This window comes from Papilio machaon, chromosome 14 (genome assembly GCF_912999745.1).
Source record: "Papilio machaon chromosome 14, ilPapMach1.1, whole genome shotgun sequence".
Classification (NCBI taxonomy): Eukaryota; Metazoa; Arthropoda; class Insecta; order Lepidoptera; family Papilionidae; genus Papilio; species Papilio machaon.
Window position 1 is genome coordinate 1 of NC_059999.1, and position 27579 is coordinate 27579.

Consider the following 27579-nt stretch of genomic DNA (forward strand, 5'->3'; position numbering starts at 1 on the left):
CTTCTCCCCACTCTCCTGCGTCTGAGCGGGGGCGCGAGGGGATTATCCTCGCGCTCTCGCTCCCTTTCCTCCTTCTGCGAAATTACAATTTCGCAGAAGGAGGAAACCGCCTCCCATGACCCCTCACTGCCCAGCATGGCGCAAATTACGCCTGGGAGTGAGAGGTCATCACCGATCGCCGCTACCAGAGTGCGGCGCTCTTCGGACCACGCTGTACATACCTGAAGGGTGTGTTGCGCGGTGTCCTCATCAGCGCCGCACTCGTGGCACGACGTCGTCTCCTCTCTTCTTATACGGCACAGGTACCGCCCGAAGCACCCGTGTCCTGTCAGCACCTGTGAAAGTTTGTAATTCAATGCGCCGTGGCGCCTCCCACACCAGTCCGAGAGCCGTGAGCGTATGGCCTCTATGGTGCGGGCGCCGTATTTGGCGTCCGCTAGGCCAGCAGCCCACAGCTCTATGGTCATTCGCTTTCTCTCCGCCCGGGACCGGGCGAGCTACCGGGCGAGCTCCTCTGGAGCCGGGGCTTCGCCCCGAGCTCTCTGCTCGGCCCGCTCCCGGTACGCTTCGGCCAGCACACCCGCTTCTATCTCCCACGGGGGAGTGCCGGCCAAAGCGCAGGCCGCTGCGTGGCTCACCGTGCGGTAGGCCATGCATGCGCGCACCGCAACGATGCGCTGCGGCCTGCGGAGGAGGGCCCTGTTTGGCGCGTCCAGGGCTTCTGCCCATATCGGCGCGCCGTACAGGGCCATACTGCGAATGACCATGGCGTACAAGCGTCTGACCTGTACGCCCGGACCTCTCAAGTTCGGGAGGAGCCTGGCGAGGGCAGAAGCCGCGCCGACGAGTCGGGGGGTTAGCGTCCGGAAGTGATCTCCGAAACGCCAACCCCCATCGAGGATAAGGCCAAGATATTTGATCCGGGCCTTAACCTCGACCTCGTCCCCGTTGATCCGGAGGGTCGCTCCTGCGGGCACTCTCCACCTCGGCCCTTTGAAGCAGAGGGCCTCGGTTTTGTGGAGTGCCACGCGGAGTCCGAGCGCCTCGATCCTCCGGACCAACAGGGTGGCCCCGGCTTCCGCCCTCCTCTTAACTTTTCTCCAGGTGGTGTCCCGGACGGCTATCATCGTGTCATCTGCGTAGCAAATGACAGCCATCCGGGGCAGCACCTCCCCGCGGATGGCCCAATCAAAGCCGATGTTCCACAGCAGGGGTCCTAGGACGGACCCCTGAGGAACACCGGAGGCCATCCGCCGCTCCTCTCTTCCCTCCCTCCCCATGTAGGACACTACCCGCTCTCGCAGGTAGTGTCCCACAATCCTCCGGAGATAGAGGGGCAGTTCGTGAAACCGAAGTGCCTCCTCTATTACTCCGAAGGGGAGGGAGCCGAAGGCGTTGGCGATGTCAAGTGACACCGCCACCGCCCCCTGTCCCCTCTCGGCCGCATCCTTCGAGAACCTTTTCAGGGCGGTCAGGGCGTCCAGGGTGGATCGCCCGGACCGGAACCCGAACTGGTTCTCGGAGAGCTGCGGCCCTTCCGTCTCCAGATGCTGGATGATTCGGGAAGCCAATACTCTTTCGAGTAACTTCCCAGCCTCATCCAGCATCACGAGCGGCCGGTGACCAGAAGGAGAGTCGACGGGGTGACCCTCCTTCCTCAGCAACACCAGCCGCCCCTCCTTCCACACCCCGGGGAAACGCCCCTCCGCCAGACAGTCGTTAAACAGTCTGCGGAGGCGTTCCCCGAGGTGTTCCAGCGCAATGTGCAGGACCTTTCCAGGCACTCCGTCTGGCCCCGGGGCCTTGCGGGTCCCCCTGAGCCGGCCCGCCGCCCTGGCCATTTCCTCCTTCGTTATCGGGGGTGGGGCGAGGGCGGCGGACCGGTTCAGTGGTTCGTCGTCGTCCGCCGGCATGTCTCTTGTCATGCGCGGTGGTACAAAAGAAGGGCTATCCGGGAACAGCCCTTCGACCACCGCGCTAAGGACCGCCGGCTCCATCGTTTCCGTGGGGGGCGCCACCTTCAGCTTCGCCCGCACCATGCGGTATGGGCGCCCCCACGGGTCTGCGTCTAAGGTCGCCAAGAACTCCGCATAGGCAGAGTCCTTGGCGGCCTTGATCGCGCTGGAGAACGCCTTCTTTGCCGAGCTCAGCTCGGCGTGAAGGCGTTCTAGCTCCTCCTCTGTTCGGTTCCGCCGTCTGCGGCACCGGGTGAATGCACGTCGGGCTGCGTTACTGGCGGAGCGCAGGGCGGCTAGGTCCTGCGTCCACCAGTACACGCCTTCCCGGGGCGCGAAGCCACGTCGCGCCCTGGGCATTCCGGCGTTGCAGACGGCGGTCAGATCTCGACGAAATCTCGCCGCCCTCTCGTCGACCCCCACCGTTTGGGGGGGTTCCTCCGCCCATGCCCGGACGATGGCGGCTTCTTCCGCCAGGTCAGGGTCGAGGCGTGAGAGCTGCCACTTTGGGAAGCCCTCAACGCCTCGTCGTCCTGCCGCTGCCGTCCGGGCCTGTGACCCCTGGGGCGCGGTGGAGACCCTGAACCGGATGTACAAATGATCGGACAGGGTCTCCACCTCCTCGAGGACACGCCAACACGATATGCGTGCACCGATGCCGGGGGTCGCGAACGTGACGTCCACGACTGATCCCCCTTGTCGGCGCACGCACGTGTTGGCGTTGCCTTGGTTCTCCGGAACTAAGCCGATCATGACGGCCCAGTCCCGGAGAAGCGCCCCTTTCAGGTCAGTGATGGAGGACCCCCACGCTGCGCACTTAGCGTTGAGGTCCCCCATCACGATGACCTGGGCCGGTGATGCTCGCTGCACAACCGGCTCCAGGCCATCCAGGAACCTCTCGAATTGTCGGAGGTTCCTGTTTGGGGAGAAGTAGACTCCTATGAGTACTACTTCTCCCCAGTTCACCGCCACGTAGCCCGCTCCTCGCTCCCTGAGGGAGAGGGGTCGCGGGCTCGAAGGCGGCGCCACAATGGCGACTGATCCCTCTGTGTCCCCGAACCAACTGGGTTGGGGGGGGACAAAGTAGGGTTCAGCCACGACCGCAACAGCAATTCTCCACTCTGCCAGGCACTGCATGAGCAAGTCCTGTGCCCTGGCAGAGTGGTTGGTGTTCGTCTGTAGTAGGTCGAAATGCAGGTGTCTTGGCATTAAGATACCTGCATTTCTTCCTCCTCAGCCATACGGCTGCCGTGCGGTTGGGGCTGAGTGCGAGGCACTCTGCTCGACGACGGGGCTTTGCCCTTCACCGACGGGGGTGTGCACTTGGCACCCCCCATCACATGTGAGTGTGGGCGCCCCGTCGTTGCACACACGGTGCATTTGCAGGGGGCCTCGCACTCTGCCGACTTGTGTCCTTCACTGCCGCAGCGGAAGCAGAGACGCCCGTTCTCTGTCTCCGCTGGGCATAGAGCGCGAGTGTGGCCCAGCATCATGCATTTATAGCAACGCAATGGCTGGGCCTCCACTGCTTTGACGGTGGCCATCGTCCATCCGATGGCCACTCGTCCCGCCTTCACGACTGCCTTAGCGGCAGTCGCTGGGCACTTGACCAGGGCGGAGCCTCCGCCCCAGAAACTCGGCCTGATATTGCCTACTTTCATGGAGGTGGGGGGACACCCGCCGACCGATGCCAGTTGGGCCGCCACTTCCTCAGTGGTCACCGTGTCATCCAGACCGGTGATCCTGAGGACGGCCATTTTGGTTGGGCGGGTGATGTCCGCCCAGCTGCCTACTGCCTCCACCAGGGCGGCGGCAAGGCGGTCAGCAGTTTCCTCGGGGGAGGTCCCCCCGACCTCCATCAGTTTGGAGCCGGTCATGCTCGTTCGGATCTTGACCGACTCCAAACCGAATTCCCTCAGGGATATCGAGGACCTGGCCTTTGCCAGGACCTCGGTGTACTTCGCGTCAGTCGTGGCCCCTTCCGCATTGGTCATGGTGGCCCCTTTCTTGAGGGTCACCACTATGGCCGCGGTTTTTGGGGCCACGATTTTAACGGCCTTTGGTGGGGCCGGGGCGATCTGCCGGGTTGTTCCGGCTGAGGGGGGGGAATAAGCAGCGACAGCGGCATTTCCCCTCTTCTTCCGCCGGACAACCTCGGACCAGGAGTTGCCCACAGTCCCCGACTGGGCTTCCCCCTCTCCACTTGTTCCAGCGGTTGGGGGGGGGAGGGGTCGCGTCTGCCTGTCCTGCCCCCTGTTTTCCCTTGGAGGGAGGAGGTGGCGGGGGGGCAGTCGGCCGCTTTGCAGCGCCCTTCTTCGGTGCCTTCTTTACCGCCCTAGGTGTGGGCGCCGGGGATGGCTGGGCTTCCCCATCCACCTCCATGGCGCCCTCCTCGATCCCCGACCGGGACTTGTGACGGGGCGGCGGCGGCTGCCGTTGGTCGGCACGCAGGGGGGGCCTCATGACGGGCTCCGGAGGAAGGCGCATCTCCAGGTCTTGTAGGCGGGCATTGATCATCCCGCCTACCGACTGCAGGAGTTGCCCCTCATTTCCTCCATAGCATATCTTAGCACCTCCTCAAAGTTGGGCTGCTGTGGCCCTGTGGCCTCTTTCGGGGCTGCAGCGGACTTCCGCTGCGACTCCACGTACGCCTGCTTGAAGGCACGCAGCTCGTTGCGGACAATATCCAGTTCCCTTGAAAGGCGAGCATTGTCCGCGCGGAGCCTGCGCTGCTCTTCATCTGGCGTTATATCGCGGAGGCCCTCAACCGCTTCAACAACGCATTTAGTGGCCCGGTTAATTTGGCCCCACACGGTACCCTTTAGGTGGCTACTCTTCTTGATTTCTTCCTTTATTTTCTCCACGCTTTTGAGAGCCTCCTCGGCGAGGGCCTCGACCGTGCCCCTGGATAGGGCGTCGGGGGTCCCGTCGTCAGAGGCTTTTGCTGAAGCCACTGCGGGGCTCGTCTTCCTCCCGGATGGACGGTAAGTTGGGTCGGGGTCCTCCCCCTCACTATCCCCCCCATCAGCTACGTAGTCTTTAGCTTCCTTGAGGAAGCTGTAAACCCCTACCGGGCGCCTAACGCGGCCCCTCGTCGAAGAGGAGGCCACTTTATGCGCCACGGCCGGGGCGTCCTCATCTGCGGATGTAGCGGCCAACGGCCGTTTATGGGTCGTTCCCGTTCGGTACTTTAATGTCAAGCCCGCTGACCGCGGCTTACCTCCCTTGTTTGGCCTTGCGGCGTCCTCGCTGCACGCGGCGCCCGCGGCTCCCAGCCGGCGCCCGGAGGCGCCCTCGTCCTCTGAGCACGTGTAGTCCGACATGGAGGTGTCCTCCCCCATGTCGTAAGTCACTTTGCTATTGTTGTTCATAGCGTTTGCAGACTATTCATAAGTTCTACAACACTAAAAACAAACTTAATCACTAATAAAACTAAACTAATTTGGTCTCTGTCCACCCTTAAAACTATACCGGTCGATTTGTCTCGCTGAGACGCATCTCCCGGTATATCACACGTCGAAATCGGAACACTTTTTGGAATTTGTCGTAAAAGTGCCACGCCCAAAACGACCGTTACAACACTTAAACACTAAAAACTTAACTAATTTGGTCTCTATCCACACTAAAAACTATATCGGTCGATTTGTCTCACTGAGACGCATCTCCCGATATATCACACGTCGAGATCGAAGCACTTTTAGACTTTGACGAAAAAGTGCCACGCCCGAAATAACCGTTAAAACACTAAAACACTAAAAACTTAACTATTTTGGTCTCTGCCCACTATGTATTATATATCACTAGATGCGTCTCGCCGAGGCGCATCTCCCGATGTATAACACTGGTATATCACCTCACTTTTTACCACATTTATCGAATTTTAAATGCGGAGCGACACGGAAGCGATGCACACGGTACGGCAACCGGCGCGCGATTAACCTAACCTAACCTAACCTAACCTAACCTAACCTAACCTAACTACCTAACCTAACCTAACCTAACCTAACCTAACCTAACCTAACCTAACCTAACCTAACCTAACCTAACCTAACCTAACCTAACCTAACCTAACCTAACCTAACCTAACCTAACCTAACCTAACCTAACCTAACCTAACCTAACCTAACCTAACCTAACCTAACCTAACCTAACCTAACCTAACCTAACCTAACCTAACCTAACCTAACCTAACCTAACCTAACCTAACCTAACCTAACCTAACCTAACCTAACCTAACCTAACCTAACCTAACCTAACCTAACCTAACCTAACCTAACCTAACCTAACCTAACCTAACCTAACCTAACCTAACCTAACCTAACCTAACCTAACCTAACCTAACCTAACCTAACCTAACCTAACCTAACCTAACCTAACCTAACCTAACCTAACCTAACCTAACCTAACCTAACCTAACCTAACCTAACCTAACCTAACCTAACCTAACCTAACCTAACCTAACCTAACCTAACCTAACCTAACCTAACCTAACCTAACCTAACCTAACCTAACCTAACCTAACCTAACCTAACCTAACCTAAACCTAACCTAACCTAACCTAACCTAACCTAACCTAACCTAACCTAACCTAACCTAACCTAACCTAACCTAACCTAACCTAACCTAACCTAACCTAACCTAACCTAACCTAACCTAACCTAACCTAACCTTTTTTTTTTTTTTTTTTTTTTTTTTTTTTTTTTTTTTTTTTTTTTTTTTTTTTTTTTTTTTTTTTTTTTTTATAGTCAGGAAATGCGTTTACGCACGCCTACGCCGGGCTGTGCAATGGCGTAGGGAGTGTGGGACTCGCCGGCCACAGAAGGTGACCGGAATACCCACTAAAACCTGACTGCCCTCTAACGCATTATGGCGGGCGCCACGGGAACGCTTTAGCTTTCTTCCGTGGCCCCGCCTGCGTTATCGCCCTGAAGGGGCCTCCCTCTCACGCATGGTTTGTGGGGGGAAGTACGGCGGCGAAACCCCGCCTCCTTCTCCCCACTCTCCTGCATCTGAGCGGGGGCGCGAGGGGATTATCCTCGCGCTCTCGCTCCCTTTCCTCCTTCTGCGAAATTACTATTTCGCAGAAGGAGGAAACCGCCTCCCATGACCCCTCACTGCCCAGCATGGCGCGAATTACGCCTGGGAGTGAGAGGTCATCACCAATCGCCGCTACCAGAGTGCGGCGCTCTTCGGACCACGCTGTACAAACCTGAAGGGTGTGTTGCGCGGTGTCCTCATCAGCGCCGCACTCGTGGCACGACGTCGTCTCCTCTCTTCGTATCCGGTGAAGATATCGCCCGAAGCAGCCATGACCTGTTAAAATCTGTGATAATTTGTAATTCATCGCGCCGTGGCGCCTCCCGCACCAGTCCGAGAGCTGTGGGCGTATGGCCTCTATGGTGCGGGCGCCGTATTGGGCGTCCGCTAGGCCAGCAGCCCACAGCTCTATGGTCGTTCGCTTTCTCTCCGCCCGGGACCGGGCGAGCTCCTCTGGAGCCGGGGCTTCGCCCCGAGCTCTCTGCTCGGCCCGCTCCCGGTACGCTTCGGCCAGCACACCCGCTTCTATCTCCCACGGGGGAGTGCCGGCCAAAGCGCAGGCCGCTGCATGGCCAACCGTGCGGTAGGCCATGCATGCGCGCACCGCAACGATGCGCTGCGGCCTGCGGAGGAGGGCCCTGTTTGGCGCGTTAAGGGCTTCTGCCCATATCGGCGCGCCGTACAGGGCCATGCTGCGAACGACCATGGCGTACAGTCGTCTGACCTGCACGCCCGGACCTCTCAGGTTCGGGAGGAGCCTGGCGAGGGCGGAAGCCGCGCCGACGAGTCGGGGGGTTAGCGTCCGGAAGTGATCTCCGAAACGCCAACCCCCATCGAGGATAAGGCCAAGATATTTGATCCGGGCCTTAACCTCGACCTCGTCCCCGTTGATCCGGAGGGTCGCTCCTGCGGGCACTCTCCACCTCGGCCCTTTGAAGCAAAGGGCTTCGGTTTTGTGGAGTGCCACGCGGAGTCCGAGCGCCTCGATCCTCCGGACCAACAGGGTGGCCCCGGCTTCCGCCCTCCTCTTGACTTTCCTCCAGGTGGTGTCCCGGACGGCTATCATCGTATCATCCGCGTAGCAGATGACAGCCATCCGGGGCAGCACCTCCCCGCGGATGGCCCAGTCAAAGCCGATGTTCCATAGCAGGGGTCCTAGGACGGACCCCTGAGGAACACCGGAGGCCATCCGCCGCTCCTCTCTTCCCTCCCTCCCCATGTAGGACACTACCCGCTCTCGCAGGTAGTGTCCCACGATCCTCCGGAGATAGAGGGGCAGTTCGTGAAACCGAAGTGCCTCCTCTATTACTCCGAAGGGGAGGGAGCCGAAGGCGTTGGCGATGTCAAGTGACACCGCCATCGCCCCCTGTCCTCTCTCGGCCGCATCCTCCGAGAACCTTTTCAGGGCAGTCAGAGCGTCCAGGGTGGATCGCCCGGACCGGAACCCGAACTGATTCTCGGAGAGCTGCGGCCCTTCCGTCTCCAGATGCTGGATGATCCGGGAAGCCAATACCCTTTCGAGCAGCTTCCCGGCCTCATCCAGCATCACGAGCGGCCGGTGGCCGGAAGGAGAGTCGACGGGGTGACCCTCCTTCCTCAGCAACACCAGTCGACCCTCCTTCCACACCCCGGGGAAACGCCCCTCCGCCAGACAGTCGTTAAACAGTCTGCGGAGGCGTTCCCCGAGGTGTTCCAGTGCAATGTGCAAAACCTTGCCAGGCACTCCGTCTGGCCCCGGGGCTTTGCGGGTCCCCCTGAGCCGGCCCGCCGCCCTGGCCATTTCCTCCTTCGTTATCGGGGGTGGGGCGAGAGCGGCGGATCGGTTCAACGGCTCGATGTCCGCCGGCATGTCTCTTGTCATGCGCGGTGGTACAAAAGGGGGGCTATCCGGGAACAGCCCCTCGACCACCGCGCTAAGAACCGCCGGCTCCATCGTTTCCGTGGGGGGCGCCACCTTCAGCTTCGCCCGCACCATGCGGTATGGGCGCCCCCACGGGTCTGCGTCTAGGGTCGCCAAGAACTCCGCATAGGCAGAGTCCTTGGCGGCCTTGATCGCACTGGAGAACGCCTTCTTTGCCGAGCTCAGCTCAGTGTGAAGGCGCTCCAGCTCCTCCTCTGTTCTGTTCCGCCGTCTGCGGCACCGGGTGAATGCCCGTCGGGCGGCGTTACTGGCGGAGCGCAGGGCGGCTAGGTCCTGCGTCCACCAGTACACCCCTTCCCGGGGCGCGAATCCACGTCGCGCCCTGGGCATTCCGGCGTTGCAGACGGCGGTCAGATCTCGACGAAATCTCGCTGCCCTCTCGTCGACCCCCACCGTTTGGGGGGGTTCCTCCGCCCATGCCCGGACGATGGCGGCTTCTTCCGCCAGGTCAGGGTCGAGGCGTGAGAGCTGCCACTTTGGGAAGCCCTCAGCGCCTCGTCGTCTTGCCGCTGCCGTCCGGGCCTGTGACCCCTGGGGCGCGGTGGAGACCCTGAACCGGATGTACAAATGATCGGACAGGGTCTCCACCTCCTCAAGGACACGCCAACACGATATGCGTGCACCGATGCCGGGGGTCGCGAACGTGACGTCCACGACTGATCCCCCTTGTCGGCGCACGCACGTGTTGGCGTTGCCTTGGTTCTCCGGAACTAAGCCGATCATGACGGCCCAGTCCCGGAGAAGCGCCCCTTTCAGGTCAGTGATGGAGGACCCCCACGCTGCGCATTTAGCGTTGAGGTCCCCCATCACGATGACCTGGGCCGGTGATGCTCTCTGCACCACCGGCTCCAGGCCATCCAGGAACCTCTCGAATTGTCGGAGGTTCCTGTTTGGGGAGAAGTAGACTCCTATGAGTACTACTTCTCCCCAGTTCACCGCCACGTAGCCCGCTCCTCGCTCCCTGAGGGAGAGGGGTTGCGGGCTCGAAGGCGGCGCCACAATGGCGACTAATCCCTCTGTGTCCCCGAACCAACTGGGTTGGGGGGGGACAAAGTAGGGTTCAGCCACGACCGCAACAGCAATTCTCCACTCTGCCAGGCACTGCATGAGCAAGTCCTGTGCCCTGGCAGAGTGGTTGGTGTTCGTCTGTAGTAGGTCGAAATGCAGGTGTCTTGGCATTAAGAAACCTGCATTTCTTCCTCTTCAGCCATACGGCTGCCGTGCGGTTGGGGCTGAGTGCGAGGCACTCTGCTCGACGCCGGGGCTTTGCCCTTCACCGACGGGGGGGTGCACTTGGCACCCCCCATCACGTGTGAGTGTGGGCGCCCCGTCGTTGCACACACGGTGCATTTGCAGGGGGCCTCGCACTCTGCCGACTTGTGCCCTTCACTGCCGCAGCGGAAGCAGAGACGCCCGTTCTCTGTTTCCGCTGGGCAAAGAGCGCGAGTGTGGCCCAGCATCATGCATTTATAGCATCTCAATGGCTGGGCCTCCACTGCTTTGACGGTGGCCATCGTCCATCCGATGGCCACTCGTCCCGCCTTCACGACTGCCTTAGCGGCGGTCGCTGGGCACTTGACCAGGGCGGAGCCTCCGCCCCAGAAACTCGGCCTGATGTTCCCTACTTTCATCAAGCTGGGGGGACACCCGCCAACCGATGCCAGTTGGGCAGCCACTTCCTCAGTGGTCACCGTGTCATCTAGACCGGTGATCCTGAGGACGGCCATTTTGGTTGGGCGGGTGATGTCCGCCCAGCTCCCTACTGCCTCCACCAGGGCGGCGGCGAGACGGTCCGCGGTTTCCTCGGGGGTGGTCCCCCCAACCTCCATCAGTTTGGAGCCGGTCATGCTCGTTCGGATCTTGACCGACTCCAAACCGAATTCCCTCAGGGATATCGAGGACCTGGCCTTTGCCAGGACCTCGGTGTACTTCGCGTCAGTCGTGGCCCCTTCCGCATTGGTCATGGTGGCCCCTTTCTTGAGGGTCACCACTATGGCCGCGGTTTTTGGGGCCACGATTTTAACGGCCTTTGGTGGGGCCGGGGCGATCTGCCGGGTTGTTCCGGCTGAGGGGGGGGAATAAGCAGCGACAGCGGCATTTCCCCTCTTCTTCCGCCGGACAACCTCGGACCAGGAGTTGCCCACAGTCTCCGTCTGGGCTTCCCCCTCTCCACTTGTTCCAGCGGTTGGGGGGGGAGGGGTCGCGTCTGCCTGTCCTGCCCCCTGTTTTCCCTTGGAGGGAGGAGGAGGCGGGGGGGCAGTCGGCCGCTTTGCGGCGCCCTTCTTCGGCGCCTTCTTTACCGCCCTGGGTGTGGGCGCCTGGGGTGGCTGGGCCTCCCCATCCACCTCCATGGCGCCTTCCACGAGCCCCGATCGGGACTTGTGACGGGGCGGCGGCGGCTGCCGTTGGTCGGCACGCAGAGGGGGCCTCATGACGGGCTCCGGAGGAAGGCGCATCTCCAGGTCTTGTAGGCGGGCATTGATCATCCCGCCTACCGACTGCAGGAGTTGCCCCTTCATTTCCTCCATGGCGTATCTTAGCACCTCCTCAAAGTTGGGCTGCTGTGGCCCTGTGGCCTCTTTCGGGGCTGCAGCGGACTTCCGCTGCGACTCCACGTACGCCTGCTTGAAGGCACGCAGCTCGTTGCGGACAATATCCAGCTCCCTTGAAAGGCGAGCATTGTCCGCGCGGAGCCTGCGCTGCTCTTCATCTGGCGTTATATCGCGGAGGCCCTCAACCGCTTCAACAACGCATTTAGTGGCCCGGTTAATCTGGCCCCACACGGTACCCTTTAGGTGGCTACTCTTCTTTATTTCCTCCTTTATTTTTTCCACGCTTTTGAGAGCCTCCTCGGCGAGGGCCTCGACCGTGCCCCTGGATAGGGCGCCGGGGGTCCCATCGTCGGAGGCTTTTGCAGAGGCCACTACGGGGCTCGTCTTCCTACCGCTTGGACGGTAGGTTGGGTCGGGGTCCTCCCCCTCACTATCCCCCCCATCAGCCAGGTAGTCTTTTGCCTCCTTGAGGAAGCTGTACACCCCTACCGGGCGCCTAACGCGGCCCCTCGTCGAAGAGGAGGCCACTTTATGCGCCACGGCCGGGGCGTCCTCATCCGCGGATGTAGCGGCCAACGGCCGTTTATGGGTCGTTCCCGTTCGGAACTTTAATGTCAAGGCCGCTGACCGCGGCTTACCTCCCTTATTTTTCCTTGCAGCGTCCTCGGTGCACGCGGCGCCCGCGGCTCCCAGTCGGCGCCCGGAGGCGCCCTCGTCCTCTGAGCACGTGTAGTCCGACATGGAGGTGTCCTCCCCCATGTCGTAAGCCGCTTTGTTTTGGTCACTCATAGCGATTGTAGACTTTTCATAGGCAAAGTTCTACAAACACTAAAATACGCACTTAAACACTAAAAACTAAACTATTTTGGTCTCTGTCCACCCTAAAACTATACCGGTCGACTTGTCTCACTGAGACGCATCTCCCGATATATAACACGTCGAAATCGGGGCACTTTTTGGACTTTGTCGAAAAAGTGCCACGCCCAAAACGACCGTTACAACACTTAAACACTAAAAACTTAACTAATTTGGTCTCTATCCACACTAAAACTATACCGGTCGATTTGTCTCACTGAGACGCATCTCCCGATATATAAAACGTCGAAATCGAAGCACTTTTTAAACTTTGTTAAAAAGTGCCACGCCCGAAATAACCGTTAAAACACTAAAACACTAAAAACTTAACTATTTTGGTCTCTGTCCACTATGTGTTATATATCACTAGATGCGTCTCGCCGAGGCGCATCTCCCGATGTATGACACACGTAAATCACTTCACTTTTTACCGCATTTAAAGATTTTTAAATGCGGAGCGACACGGAAGCGATGCACACGGTACGGCAACCGGCGCGCGACTAACCTAACCTAACCTAACCTAACCTAACCTAACCTAACCTACCTACCTACCTACCTACCTACCTACCTACCTACCTACCTACCTACCTACCTACCTACCTACCTACCTACCTACCTACCTACCTACCTACCTACCTACCTACCTACCTACCTACCTACCTACCTACCTACCTACCTACCTACCTACCTACCTACCTACCTACCTACCTACCTACCTACCTACCTACCTACCTACCTACCTACCTACCTACCTACCTACCTACCTACCTACCTACCTACCTACCTACCTACCTACCTACCTACCTACCTACCTACCTACCTACCTACCTACCTACCTACCTACCTACCTACCTACCTACCTACCTACCTACCTACCTACCTACCTACCTACCTACCTACCTACCTACCTACCTACCTACCTACCTACCTACCTACCTACCTACCTACCTACCTACCTACCTACCTACCTACCTACCTACCTACCTACCTACCTACCTACCTACCTACCTACCTACCTACCTACCTACCTACCTACCTACCTACCTACCTACCTACCTACCTACCTACCTACCTACCTACCTACCTACCTACCTACCTACCTACCTACCTACCTACCTACCTACCTACCTACCTACCTACCTACCTACCTACCTACCTACCTACCTACCTACCTACCTACCTACCTACCTACCTACCTACCTACCTACCTACCTACCTACCTACCTACCTACCTACCTACCTACCTACCTACCTACCTACCTACCTACCTACCTACCTACCTACCTACCTACCTACCTACCTACCTACCTACCTACCTACCTACCTACCTACCTACCTACCTACCTACCTACCTACCTACCTACCTACCTACCTACCTACCTACCTACCTACCTACCTACCTACCTACCTACCTACCTACCTACCTACCTACCTACCTACCTACCTACCTACCTACCTACCTACCTACCTACCTACCTACCTACCTACCTACCTACCTACCTACCTACCTACCTACCTACCTACCTACCTACCTACCTACCTACCTACCTACCTACCTACCTACCTACCTACCTACCTACCTACCTACCTACCTACCTACCTACCTACCTACCTACCTACCTACCTACCTACCTACCTACCTACCTACCTACCTACCTACCTACCTACCTACCTACCTACCTACCTACCTACCTACCTACCTACCTACCTACCTACCTACCTACCTACCTACCTACCTACCTACCTACCTACCTACCTACCTACCTACCTACCTACCTACCTACCTACCTACCTACCTACCTACCTACCTACCTACCTACCTACCTACCTACCTACCTACCTACCTACCTACCTACCTACCTACCTACCTACCTACCTACCTACCTACCTACCTACCTACCTACCTACCTACCTACCTACCTACCTACCTACCTACCTACCTACCTACCTACCTACCTACCTACCTACCTACCTACCTACCTACCTACCTACCTACCTACCTACCTACCTACCTACCTACCTACCTACCTACCTACCTACCTACCTACCTACCTACCTACCTACCTACCTACCTACCTACCTACCTATCCTTGTCGCGTGCCAGACGCCGTCGCGAACGCATCGCTCCCGCGCGGCTCCGCAGTAAAAATAACTCGAAGTGGGAAAAAGTTCTCAAATATTGAAGTGTTATATATCGTTAGATTCGCCTCAGTGTCACGAACAAAATGGTGCAAAAATCTTTGTAAAATACAATCTGTGTGAAAAGTTATAGTGGAAAAATTGTAAATCTTTTCAGTGCAAAACTTCAAATTGAAACGCCTCGAAAACAAGATCGAGAACATATCTGTTTTAAATTATAATTCGGAGCACCGATATGAAACCTTGCTTCTAGTGAACAATCTAGATTTTTGCCGATAGAAAATAAATTTCTACAAAATTTTCCATCTTCACACACGTATAAATTAATAAACCGAATGTTGTGAGTGACTTGTTATATATCTATTATTTCAATTTAGTGCAGTGAACAAAATAACAATAGTAAAACTAGTGTATATAATAGACTTAAATAGCAACATAACAAAAACAAAATTTTCATAATATGAAAAAACTTCTCGGTCTACTGGTTAATATTAGGTCCTTACATATGAAATTGGCGTTTTGTATGGGAGGAAAAAAAGTCGAATATTTTTTAATATAATATATTTAATTAATCAAAGTATGAACCATTATTTTCTATGCACTTTTGCCATCTCATAGGTAGTTCATTGATCCCTTTACTAAAAAAACCAGTCGGACGGGAATCAATAAAATCTTTGAAGACGATTTGGACTGCCCCATCGGAGTTGAATTTTTTCCCTTGCAAGAAGTTATCCAAATTTCGAAAAAAATGGTAATCTGTTGGAGCAAGGTCCGGGGAGTACGGAGGATGTCTTAGACTTTCCAATTGAAGCTCTTCTAATTTAGTAGCCGTCTGTTGCGCAGTGTGTGGTCTAGCGTTGTCGTGAAGCAGCAGTGTCGTGGAGTGATTGACCAGCCTAGGTTGTTTAACCGCTAGCTTTTCCATCATGGTTTGCAATTGCTGACAATAGACATCAGCCGTAATAGTCTGGCCAGATTTGAGAAAACTGTAATGAACAATACCGGCACTAGTCCACCAAACGCTTACAAGTAACTTTTTTGGGGTTAATTTTCGCTTGGGGCAGGATTTGGCTGGCTGGCCAGGATCCAACCATTGCGCTGAGCGCTTCCGATTATCGTAAAGAACCCATTTTTCATCACAGGTAATGATTCGGTTTAAAATACCTTCATTATTGTGCCGGTTTAGTAATGTAACGCAACAGTCGACGCGCGTTTGCCGGTTTGCTTCAGTCAATTCGTGAGGTACCCACCTTTCAAGCTTTTTAATCTTCCCAATTTGCTTCAAGTGAATTAAAACAGTTTTATCACTAACATCGCAGCCTGCAGCTAACTCGGACGTGGTTTGCGATGGATCCGCTTCCAAAATAGCCTTCAACTCTTCATTATCAACTTGAGTCTCAGGCCGTCCATGGGGCTTGTTTTGCAGATCGAAATTTCCAGAACGAAAACGTTGAACCAAAAACGAACTGTGTTTTCTTTTGCAACACGACCGCCATACACATCATTCACCCTTCGAGTCGTTTCCGCAGCACTAGTGCCACCGTGGAACTCGTAATCGTAAATAATGCGATATTTTTAGTTTTCCATTTTGTAAAATGAGTGACGCAAACAGAAAAAAACAGAAGAAAAAAAACAAACGAATGACGGTCATCGAACCACAGATACATGAGTCTATAGCTGTACAAATTAAAATTTGGAATTCCTTACCAAAGAGGAGAAATTCGTGATTAAATTGGCCAGTACGAAAAACGCCAATTTCATATGTAAGGACCTAATATTATAAAACCACAGATAACAAGGACGACAACTACTTCGCCAGCTGATTCTAACACCGTTTGAATCATCAAAATCGGACATTTAGTTCCGAAGATATCAAGAGAAGAAAATTGTGTTGCGTAATTACAAATCAAAATTGACATATTTATTTATTGACATTTTTCAAATATAGTAATTTTGTATAATAAAGATCGCTCTAAAAAAAAATACCATCTAGTGCAAAAGACATTACATTAGTGTAAAGGACATTTAATTCCGAAGATATTTAGAGAAGAAAATTGTGTTGCGTAATTACAAAGCAAAATTGACTTTTTAATTTATTGACATTTTTCCAATATAGTGATTTCATATAATAAAAATTGCTCAAAAAATGCCATCTAGTGTTAATGTATGTAAATATTATTTAGTTATATATATATTTAATAGTGATGCAAAATTAATTCTCTAATATACAATGCCTATCAACAATACACCACCCCCTCCTCTCCCTGCTGGAGTGGACGACGTTGTTGACATTACAAGTTTTGTGGACACTTTAAATAAACTCAGTGAGTGTATATCCTTGGCAATCTCGGAAGGGAAATCGGTCACGGCCAGTAACAAAAAACTCATTACGTCCGCCGCCGACGAAATAAAACGTTGCGGAAACAAACTCGCAGGCATGCCCCAACACTCTCTTCAGCCACCTAACTACGGGGGTTTAAATGACATCAAGGAAGATATTGTGGCTTGTGTGCGCGAAGAAATTAACAAGCTGAGAAATACTGCCACACACCGCACAACCTATGCCCAGGCCCTTAACACACCGCGCCGTGCACCACCTTCAGGGTCAGCAACACCGATCCTTCCTACAAGCAAGCCGGCACTTATAATCAGTACTGTACAACCCTCCAAAACACGTCAGGAAGTCGTGACAGCATTCAAAAAACAGGCATCATTTAAACAGCATAGTTATGCCCCAGCATGTATACGCGCGATTTCCAACAACAAATTAAGAGTAGAGTTCAACTCTGTAACCCAACGCGACGACACATTGAGGCGCCTGGAGGGGTGCGCAGAGGTGAAAGCGGAGCCGGCTCGATGCCTGAAACCAATGTGCATCCTGAAGGGTATATCCGTTGACACCCCCTCACACGAGCTAGTCGAAATTATTAAAAATCAAAATGAGGAAGTTGCCGCTCTTATCAGCAGCGAGGACGACCTTAAACTCCGATTTAAAAGGAATAACCGCAACCCCAACTTATACAATGCGGTTCTTTTAGCTCACCCCAGAGTGTGGCGCCAAATCCTCACCTGCGGCCGCCTCTGTGTAGACCATCAGCGGGTGCACGCTCAAGATTTCTCACCTTTCCTTCAATGCTATAAGTGCTTACAATTTGGACATACCAAGGCTAGGTGCCCCTCAGAGGAAAGCCCTTGTACCTACTGCGCCGAGACCGGTCACCCCATAGACTCCTGCTCCACCGGTATAAAGAAGGGAGCCCCCACCTGCTACAATTGTAAGGCCCATAACGCAAAATTTAATTCTAATAATGACACTAAACACAAGGCCACAGACTCACGATGTCCAATATTACGTTCTATGAAAGCCAAAATAACTTCACGTATCGACTATGGTTCCAGTTAGAAACATAAAAATTATACAGTGTAACTTAGACAGATCTCGCAACAGCACACACGAATTCCTTGTGTACTTTATGGCTAGTAATCACCAAATCGCGCTTATCTCTGAACCATACCTAGGTACTGGCAGGGAAGTCCAACCTATACGCGGTTTAAACATCTTCCAGTTTCCAGGTTCTAGCAACAACAATGTCAAGGCCTGCATATTTACCAAACCACTGTTAGGCGATGTAATGGGTGATAGCGAACACTCATCTCCCAACTTGAGCGTTGTCCATATATGCCTGGGACATCGTAGTGTTTACTTCGCCTCGGTCTACGTTGAACCTGATAACGATCAATATAACACACTAGAGCGTTTAGATGACTTTCTCAAGGCCAAGGACAAATCACATCGTATAGTAGGGGGGGACTTTAATGGTTGGCACTCCACCTGGGGAAGTGCACGGACAAATGCTAGGGGTCACGAAATTATTGAGATAGCCAACGGAAATGACATGGTTGTCTGCAATCGGGGAAAAACACCAACCTTTGAAACAGTGACACATGATAGATATCGCTCATCTATTATTGACCTTACCCTCTCCTCAGCCTCTATTTATGACCACATTCTTGGCTGGCAAGTCAACCTAGAGGCTTGCCCCTCCTCCCAACACAATGCAATAGACTTTTCACTTGATTTATGTAACAGAACCGTTGGAACTACCAACAATTCTACATTCTTATTCAACAGCAGTAAAGCTAACTGGCCCCTATTTAAAGACTCCATTCACCTCCGCATGACCAACACTGACATCCTGGATCGCGACATCTCGGCTCTTAGTTCTGAACAGTTAGAGTCACTTATTGATGATGTCACTAACATTATACGCTCTGCTTGTACTGACTCCATGCCTGTCAAGGGAAAAGGCCAGGGTAAAACAAAGCCCCCATGGTGGTCACCGTCCTTAGAGGAGCAGAAAAGATCCATTATACTGTATAACGCGTATTGCTCATAGAACCTCCTTGGTAGCACGGCAGAGGATGTAAGCTGCCTAGGAGGTCGTACTGGCCGGTAACACGAAGCCGTGCGTAATAGTAGAAGAAATAAAACAGTTGAATAAATAAAGTTGTGAAAATGTTGTAAAAGAAAGAAATAGTTTTGTTTTATATTTTAAGTATTCCATAGATTGTTATACATAATTTTTGGTCCAATCGAGCCGGATAAGGGTTTTTCGAAGGTGTAATTAATATTCCCTTCGTTCCATCGACGAGTCTCCGAAAGATTGGCCTACACAGGCGCTTGTAGTGGGTGACGGCGGCGGCGGCGAGTCGAGGCGGCGAGCGAAGTGGATGAACTATTGGGACGGCGCGGGAGTACTTAGTGCTTATAATAAAAAAGTCCGATCCAATAGCTTTAAAGTGAATTGAAGTAGAAAATGCCCTTTTGTTAATTTCGTCAAGACGAGCTCTTCGGAAATATTGGCCAGCGCAGGCGCTTTAGCGGCGCCCGTGAGTGACGGCAGCGGAGCGGCGAGTCAAGGCGACGATCTAAAAGGAGGAGTTATTAGGACGACGGCGTACAAGCTTGTGAATAAAGTGAGTCCGTTCTAATTAACTATTAGAGATTAAAGTGATTCGTAAACTTTGTAGTGACTTTCATACTAACCTTGTAAAGATTTGAATTATCGTAATGGAAGGGTTATTAAAATATCAAGAAGATGTTTCAGATAGGATTGTTAAGGCGCAAAGAAATTATAAGAAATCGCCGAAAGATAGATTAACTCGTCCGCATGTACAAATTAGGTTAAAATCGTTAGATGAATTGTGGCAACAGTTTAATAAGACTCATGAAAGTCTTGTTAAGGAGTCTGATTCAAAGGCATTTAAGAGTAGCACGTATTATGTACAAAATGTTTATGATGGAACTGAAGAATGCTATATGGAGTACAAAGCAGAATTATTGATGTTGTTAGAAAGTTTTGAATCTGAAATTATTCATACAAATGAAAAATGTAATCCAAATTCATCTCATGTTAAGTTGCCGAAGATTAGAATTCCTACATTTTCCGGATTATATACAGAATGGGTGACATTTCGAGATTTATTTACATCATTGGTGCACAATTGTGACTCCCTAGATAACGTCCAAAAAATGCATTATTTAAAAGGATATCTTAGTGGCGAAGCGGAACAACTATTGAGACAGATTCCTATATCCGCTGACAATTATCAGATAGCTTGGGAGACAATTAAATCGCGCTACAATAATAAAAAGTATTTAACAGCAAATATTTTAAAAAGATTGTTCAGTTTGAGAAATGCAACTTGTGAATCGGCTCAATATTTAAAACATTTAGTAGATACTGCTGGAGATTGTTTAAATGGCTTAAGTAATTTAGGTGTAAATGTTAGTGATTGGGATGTAATTTTAATTTATATGTTGTCGTTAAAGCTTGACCAGGAGTCCAGAAGGCAATGGGAGTTTTACAGTAATAATAATAGTTCATCGGACGTCTTGTCAACCTTTGATGAATTTAAAAACTTTTTACTAGATCGGGCTCGAGGTTTAGAGGCAATAGATACAAGTAAATCGAATTCGCATGTTGTTAATAATAATAAGATGGAAAATATGTCAAAGCCTCAGTTTGTTCGGAGATCTTTTCATGTTGTAGATGTTAGATGTCAATATTGCATGGGAGAACACGTGTTAAGTCATTGTAGTAAGTTTGCGAACGAAAGTAGTGAATTTCGTCGTAATTTTGTACGGGATAATAATCTATGTTTTGTATGTATAGGCAATAACCATACAGCAAGGTTTTGTAAACGATATGTTAAATGTGATACATGTAGCAAACGTCATCACACCTTGGTGCATCCCGTAGGCATAGACACAGCAACCGGTAGCAATCAGAATCTCGAGTTGAGCGGCTCAAGCGCTGGTGAGGAGTCACCAAGTACAGACGGCACTCCAGGTCAGATTGTGTCGTGTCTTTCGGTAGGTAGGACTTACAATCAAATTTTATTACCTACAGCTTTGGTAAAGGCAAGTTCGAGAAAAGGGACTAATTACATGTTACGAGCGTTATTAGATCAAGGTTCGCAGGCATCTTTTGTCACTGAAGCTGCGGTACAGTTATTAAATTTGGAAAAGGTCCCTATAAAGAGTGATATCGTAGGAATAGGAGGAAACAGTAAAGTAGGTTCTAGTGCAACAGTGACATTAGATATTCAATCTCGGATTAATCCAAAGTATGTGGTGAAGGTGCAGGCTTATGTTTTAAATACTGTAACGGATTTATTGCCTAGTAAGGAAATTCCACTGCTGAATTGGGTAGATATTGAAAAGTTAGAATTAGCTGATCCGGGTTACAACACACCTAACAGAATAGACATTCTCCTTGGAGCCAAAGTCTACTCCCAAGTGATACGGGAAGGTATAAAAAGGGATCCGAATGGCTCAACAGTAGCTCAGTCTACAGCTCTGGGTTGGGTACTGTCAGGTGGTGTAAGTGATGTACTCAGGTCTTGTAATTATAAAGTTAAGTCGCACGCTCGCTTTGGTGACAAAGGATTCTTACAGAAAGGTGGAATGGAATTGCGGAAATGGAATAGTAATTGTATAGAACGGTCACGTTGCGTGGATAATGACTTTAGAAAATTTCATAGAAAAAACATGGTTTTCGACAGGGGATCAATGACAGGAGATGTATATCGGGAAACGGGACAGTTACCATATTCTAGGGTAAAGTTACGGTATGGCAACATAGGGTGCAGGTGTAAAATGAATTATGCTAATCCAAAAAGTACCTATAGGAACGTTTAGTGATAGATTTTGGTTATTTAAGTATTGATTAGTATGGGAAAGTCTAAAGAACATAGAATGTAACACCTAAGTATGATATGTTGTAGGGTTACATTAGTTTTTATATTGTTTACATGTGCGTGTGGCCGCAAGGATCTTCTCGCGATAATTATTGACTTATAGCCACAAGGGTTACGGATTAAGAGTTCAAAAAGGTTATTGCTCAAGTAATATATGAAGTGATTAAATGGTTATGTTGAATTTGCGGCAGGTTATAGGTATATGACTAACTAGTTGTCGATATTACTCACTCAAATAGGGAATTAAATTAGATTTTTGTACGGTTAGATACTCGTAATAATAGGGTTCGCATCCAGGTGGTTTTGAATTTATAATGGTGTTTAAAATTGTTAAAATTTGTAGGATCTGACAGTAAGGTATGCATCTAGGTGGTGATGAATATAAATAAGGGAGATTAATATTGTTTAGATATTAAGTAATGTTAATGTTATAGAAAGAAATGTTAGTGTTTATTTAGTGTTTGTTTTTATTTGTTAAATGATAGGTCCAGGTATGTTAGTAACTATAGTTAAGTTTTTAATTCCCACATCATGGTGGGCGGATTCTAGTATCTTGTGTAGTAAAAGAATTTTGTCAAACATCCCATGTCAAGGTGGGCGGGATATGTTTATGTAATTTCAGTTTTTATAATGTCAAGAAATTTATCTAATTATCCATGTCACGGTGGGCACATATATATATATATATATATATATTTTAATTAGTTTGTTATGTTGTAAAGAAATTTGTCATATTGTCCCATGGTGGGCGGAGTGAAGGACACTTGCATCAAAGCAATTGTCCTTGGTGGGCGGTATGTATAACGCGTATTGCTCATAGAACCTCCTTGGTAGCACGGCAGAGGATGTAAGCTGCCTAGGAGGTCGTACTGGCCGGTAACACGAAGCCGTGCGTAATAGTAGAAGAAATAAAACAGTTGAATAAATAAAGTTGTGAAAATGTTGTAAAAGAAAGAAATAGTTTTGTTTTATATTTTAAGTATTCCATAGATTGTTATACAATACAACTACACCACCAGATCCATCGAGCTAAATCCCTAAATCAACCCATCGCAGACTTGGCGGCTCAACAACAACTTCTTAAGTACCAGTATTCACGAAATCTGCGCTCCGAAAGTACTAAAAACTTCAGAGAATTTTGCCAACTCCAGAACAAAGAGAACGTATGGTCTCTCACTAATCGTCTTCTTAAGGACACCGCTCCGCGTCGCCCCCCCACCACACTTAAAATAGGCAACACCTTCACTAAGGATGCTCACGAGACTGCGACGGCATTACTGCATCACTTCTACCCAGATGATGGCCCAGACACAGAACCCTCCCACCACAATCTCCGTTCTCACGAAAAAGACAGCCCCAATACCCCTGACGACATCCCATTTTCCAAGGAGGAAATGCTTGAGTATCTAAAACAGATGGACCCCAAAAAAGCACCAGGACTAGACGGACTGACTGCTGACATCTGCTACCAATTCGCGTCTGACTATCCCCAACTCATCACGGATATTTTTAATAAATGCCTCGAAGCTCGACATTTCCCTAGGCAGTGGAAGGAGGCTTACGTCAAAATCGTCCCCAAACATGGTAAACCAGACAACACCCAACTAACTTCATTCAGACCTATCGGGCTCCTCCCTGTTTTCGGAAAACTTCTTGAAAAATTATTCATCAAACGAGTCACATACATAGCTTACAAAAATGATAAACTCAACACGAGACAATTCGGATTTAAAGAGCAGACCAACACAATATCAGCCATACACAGCGCATTGGATATAATTAAAACTGCCAAATCAGAGAAACGTCTTGTAATAGCGGTCTCTCTAGATATTAAAGCAGCGTTTGACAATGCCTGGTGGCCGGCACTCTTTCATCGTCTCAGATTACTTAACTGCCCTAGAAACATTTTTGAACTCATCCAAAGTTACACACAGAATCGTAAAGTCACTATGGAGCATGCTGGAGCACGAGTCACCAAAAGCATGACCAAGGGATGCGTCCAAGGCTCAACCTGTGGACCCATCCTTTGGAATATAATCCTAGATGAACTTCTCGATCTACCCCTCCCCCCAGGATGTCATATACAGGCGTTTGCTGATGACGTCTTCCTCACGATTACCGCAAAAAACGTCGAAGAGATAGAACACCATACAAACAGCGCCTTAGACACAATAGTTAAATGGGGAAGGAGCGTTAAACTGGAGTTCGGCCCATCTAAAACTAAAGTAATTTCATTCACACCCAGATGTAAAAGAGCCATTATTAAAATAGACAATCACAACCTCATTTTTGATAAAGAAATTAAATATTTAGGCTTAATAATAGACGAGAATTTGACGTTTACCAGCCATGTGCATTTCATTATAAATAAAGCGAGTCGAATTTTCAATAAACTTTGCCTTTACACAAGACCCACTTGGGGCGCACATCCAGAGAACATCAGGACCATCCACAATCAAGTAATAACACCTATAATCACTTACGCGGCGGGTATTTGGGGACACATTGCCCATAAACTATATATAAAAAATGACCTACAGAGATTACAACGAGGCTTTGCAATTAAAGCGATCAAGGCATTCCGCACTGTCTCCACAACCGCAGCGCTAGCGCTCGCTCAGTTCACTCCTTTTGACCTAAAAATTTTAGAACAACATGCTATAGAAACCACCCGACTCACAGGTGCATCCCCCATCATACCCAACAATATCCCCTTAGAACGTCCTACCCCACCAGGCAAGCTTCTTCACCCTGCACTCAGAATAAATACTGAAATCAGTAAACTAAGCAACCAGGAGGAAATCGTCCAAATTTGCCCCCCACACGCCTGTCAAATTTACACTGACGGCAGCAAACAAGAGGACGGGGCGGTAGGTGCAGCATTTGTATGCTGGGACCCACATACCAATAGATCCACACCCAAAAAATACAAACTCCACCACACTTGCACAGTTTTCCAAGCAGAGCTTTTTGCCATCGCAGAAGCATGCAACTGGGCACGCAATAAAAAATTCATAAGCACATATATCTTTTCCGACTCTCTCTCATCCATACAGGCCATTCACAATAGGAGTAACACCCATCCACTAGTCACTAAAATTCATTACATTATACACTCACACAGAGATATAGGGGAAATCAAAATTTTATGGGTCAAAAGCCACATTGGTATAACTGGCAACGAGACCGCAGACTCCTTAGCCAACTCAGCAGCCACATTACATAGAAGCCCCGATTATGCCTACTTCCCCCTTTCACACATCAAGCAACAAATACGTCTTCGTCATCGTCAGTCTTGGGAGAGGAGATACCAGAGCGCGCCTCAAGGGAGTCACACACGTTCTTTGCTCCCCACTTTAGACAGCGTTGACAATCTATGGTCTGCTGCTAAGACATCTTTTCAATTCACGCAGTATCTCACAGGGCACGGCTTTCACAAGTCATACCTCTACAGATTCAAAATCGCAGATAACGAAGCGTGCCCCTGTGATGATACCACTGCACAAACTTTTGATCACTTAATTAAGGACTGCCCACGCTTTCAAAATTATAGATTAGACCACAAGCTCCTTTGTAGGTGCCTCAAGGTGTCTCCATACTCCCTGCCCGAACTCCTGTCTAAGAAATCTGCCCTTGATTCTTTCACTAAATTCATCACATATATAGTTGACCATTTAAAAGCATTCAACAATCCCAACCCTTAAGACTCAAATTGACCCTTCTTGTTCATTACATTTACACATATGTCATATCCATTTATATGTTTTATTTTGTTGTATAAAATTTTTCTATAATAGTCTAGCTTTAGGTTTAATTTTAAGTTAGTCTTTATTATGAGCACTGTGTCCAGGCAGCAGTCAGACAATAGTATCAAATCGCTAAGGAAGACTGCTGTCTGGACCACGCGAACAATGTTTTATATAATTTAATGTGTAAGACCATGTATAAAATTTTGTGGAACATGACAATATACTCCCACCCGGGAGGGTGTACTCTCGGGTGGAAAATCAAAAAAAAAAAAAAAAAAAAAAAAAAAAAAAAAAAAAAAAAAAAAAAAAACCTACCTACCTACCTACCTACCTACCTACCTACCTACCTACCTACCTACCTACCTACCTACCTACCTACCTACCTACCTACCTACCTACCTACCTACCTACCTACCTACCTACCTACCTACCTACCTACCTAAACTTCAAATTGAAACGCCTCGAAAACAAGATCGAGAACATATCTGTTTTAAATTATAATTCGGAGCACCGATATGAAACCTTGCTTCTAGTGAACAATCTAGATTTTTGCCGATAGAAAATAAATTTCTACAAAATTTTCCATCTTCACACACGTATAAATTAATAAACCGAATGTTGTGAGTGACTTGTTATATATTAATTTAGTGCAGTGAACAAAATAACAATAGTAAAACTAGTGTATATAATAGACTTAAATAGCATCATAACAAAAACAAAATTTTCATAATATGAAAAACTTCTCGGTCTACTGGTTAATATTATAAAACCACAGATAACAAGGACGACAACTACTTCGCCAGCTGATTCTAACACCGTTTGAATCATCAAAATCGGACATTTAGTTCCGAAGATATCAAGAGAAGAAAATTGTGTTGCGTAATTACAAATCAAAATTGACATATTTATTTATTGACATTTTTCAAATATAGTAATTTTGTATAATAAAGATCGCTCTAAAAAAAAATACCATCTAGTGCAAAAGACATTACATTAGTGTAAAGGACATTTAATTCCGAAGATATTTAGAGAAGAAAATTGTGTTGCGTAATTACAAAGCAAAATTGACTTTTTAATTTATTGACATTTTTCCAATATAGTGATTTCATATAATAAAAATTGCTCAAAAAATGCCATCTAGTGTTAATGTATGTAAATATTATTTAGTTATATATATATTTAATAGTGATGCAAAATTAATTCTCTAATATACAATGCCTATCAACAATACACCACCCCCTCCTCTCCCTGCTGGAGTGGACGACGTTGTTGACATTACAAGTTTTGTGGACACTTTAAATAAACTCAGTGAGTGTATATCCTTGGCAATCTCGGAAGGGAAATCGGTTACGGCCAGTAACAAAAAAAAAAAAAAAACAAAAAAAAAAAAACTCATTACGTCCGCCGCCGACGAAATAAAACGTTGCGGAAACAAACTCGCAGGCATGCCCCAACACTCTCCTCAGCCACCTAACTACGGGGGTTTAAATGACATCAAGGAAGATATTGTGGCTTGTGTGCGCGAAGAAATTAACAAGCTGAGAAATACTGCCACACACCGCACAACCTATGCCCAGGCCCTTAACACACCGCGACGTGCACCACCTTCAGGGTCAGCAACACCGATCCTTCCTACAAGCAAGCCGGCACTTATAATCAGTACTGTACAACCCTCCAAAACACGTCAGGAAGTCGTGACAGCATTCAAAAAACAGGCATCATTTAAACAGCATAGTTATGCCCCAGCATGTATACGCGCGATTTCCAACAACAAATTAAGAGTAGAGTTCAACTCTGTAACCCAACGCGACGACACATTGAGGCGCCTGGAGGGGTGCGCAGAGGTGAAGGCGGAGCCGGCTCGATGCCTGAAACCAATGTGCATCCTTAAGGGTATATCCGTTGACACCCCCTCACACGAGCTAGTCGAAATTATTCAAAATCAAAATGAGGAAGTTGCCGCTCTTATCAGCAGCGAGGACGACCTTAAACTCCGATTTAAAAGGAATAACCGCAACCCCAACTTATACAATGCGGTTCTTTTAGCTCACCCCAGAGTGTGGCGCCAAATCCTCACCTGCGGCCGCCTCTGTGTAGACCACCAACGT

General features: G+C 49.7%; 3 protein-coding genes across 3 annotated transcripts; all 3 read right to left on the reverse strand.

Moving 5' to 3' along the window:
* Positions 1-86: 86 nt before the first annotated feature.
* LOC123721655 lies at positions 87-467 on the reverse strand (the record flags this gene model as incomplete). The annotated part of the gene is made up of 1 exon (XM_045681042.1): positions 87-467. A coding segment is annotated over exon 1 (381 nt), but the record flags the coding sequence as incomplete, so codon positions are not given.
* Positions 468-4004: 3537 nt separating this feature from the next.
* Positions 4005-4472, reverse strand: LOC123721656 (basic salivary proline-rich protein 4-like). Its single transcript, XM_045681043.1, has one exon. The coding sequence runs from the start codon at positions 4470-4472 to the stop codon at positions 4005-4007; it is 468 nt and encodes a 155-aa protein (XP_045536999.1).
* Positions 4473-10091: 5619 nt separating this feature from the next.
* LOC123721657 lies at positions 10092-12254 on the reverse strand. Its single transcript, XM_045681044.1, has one exon. It carries the CDS (start codon positions 12252-12254, stop codon positions 10092-10094), a length of 2163 nt encoding a protein of 720 aa, XP_045537000.1.
* Between the last annotated feature and the right edge of the window lie 15325 nt (positions 12255-27579).

Excerpts from the sequence above, each read along its gene's own strand:
- LOC123721656 (XM_045681043.1), bottom strand. The coding sequence starts at position 4,472 with ATGATCAATGCCCGCCTACAAGACCTGGAGATGCGCCTTCCTCCGGAG.
- LOC123721657 (XM_045681044.1), bottom strand. The coding sequence starts at position 12,254 with ATGAGTGACCAAAACAAAGCGGCTTACGACATGGGGGAGGACACCTCC.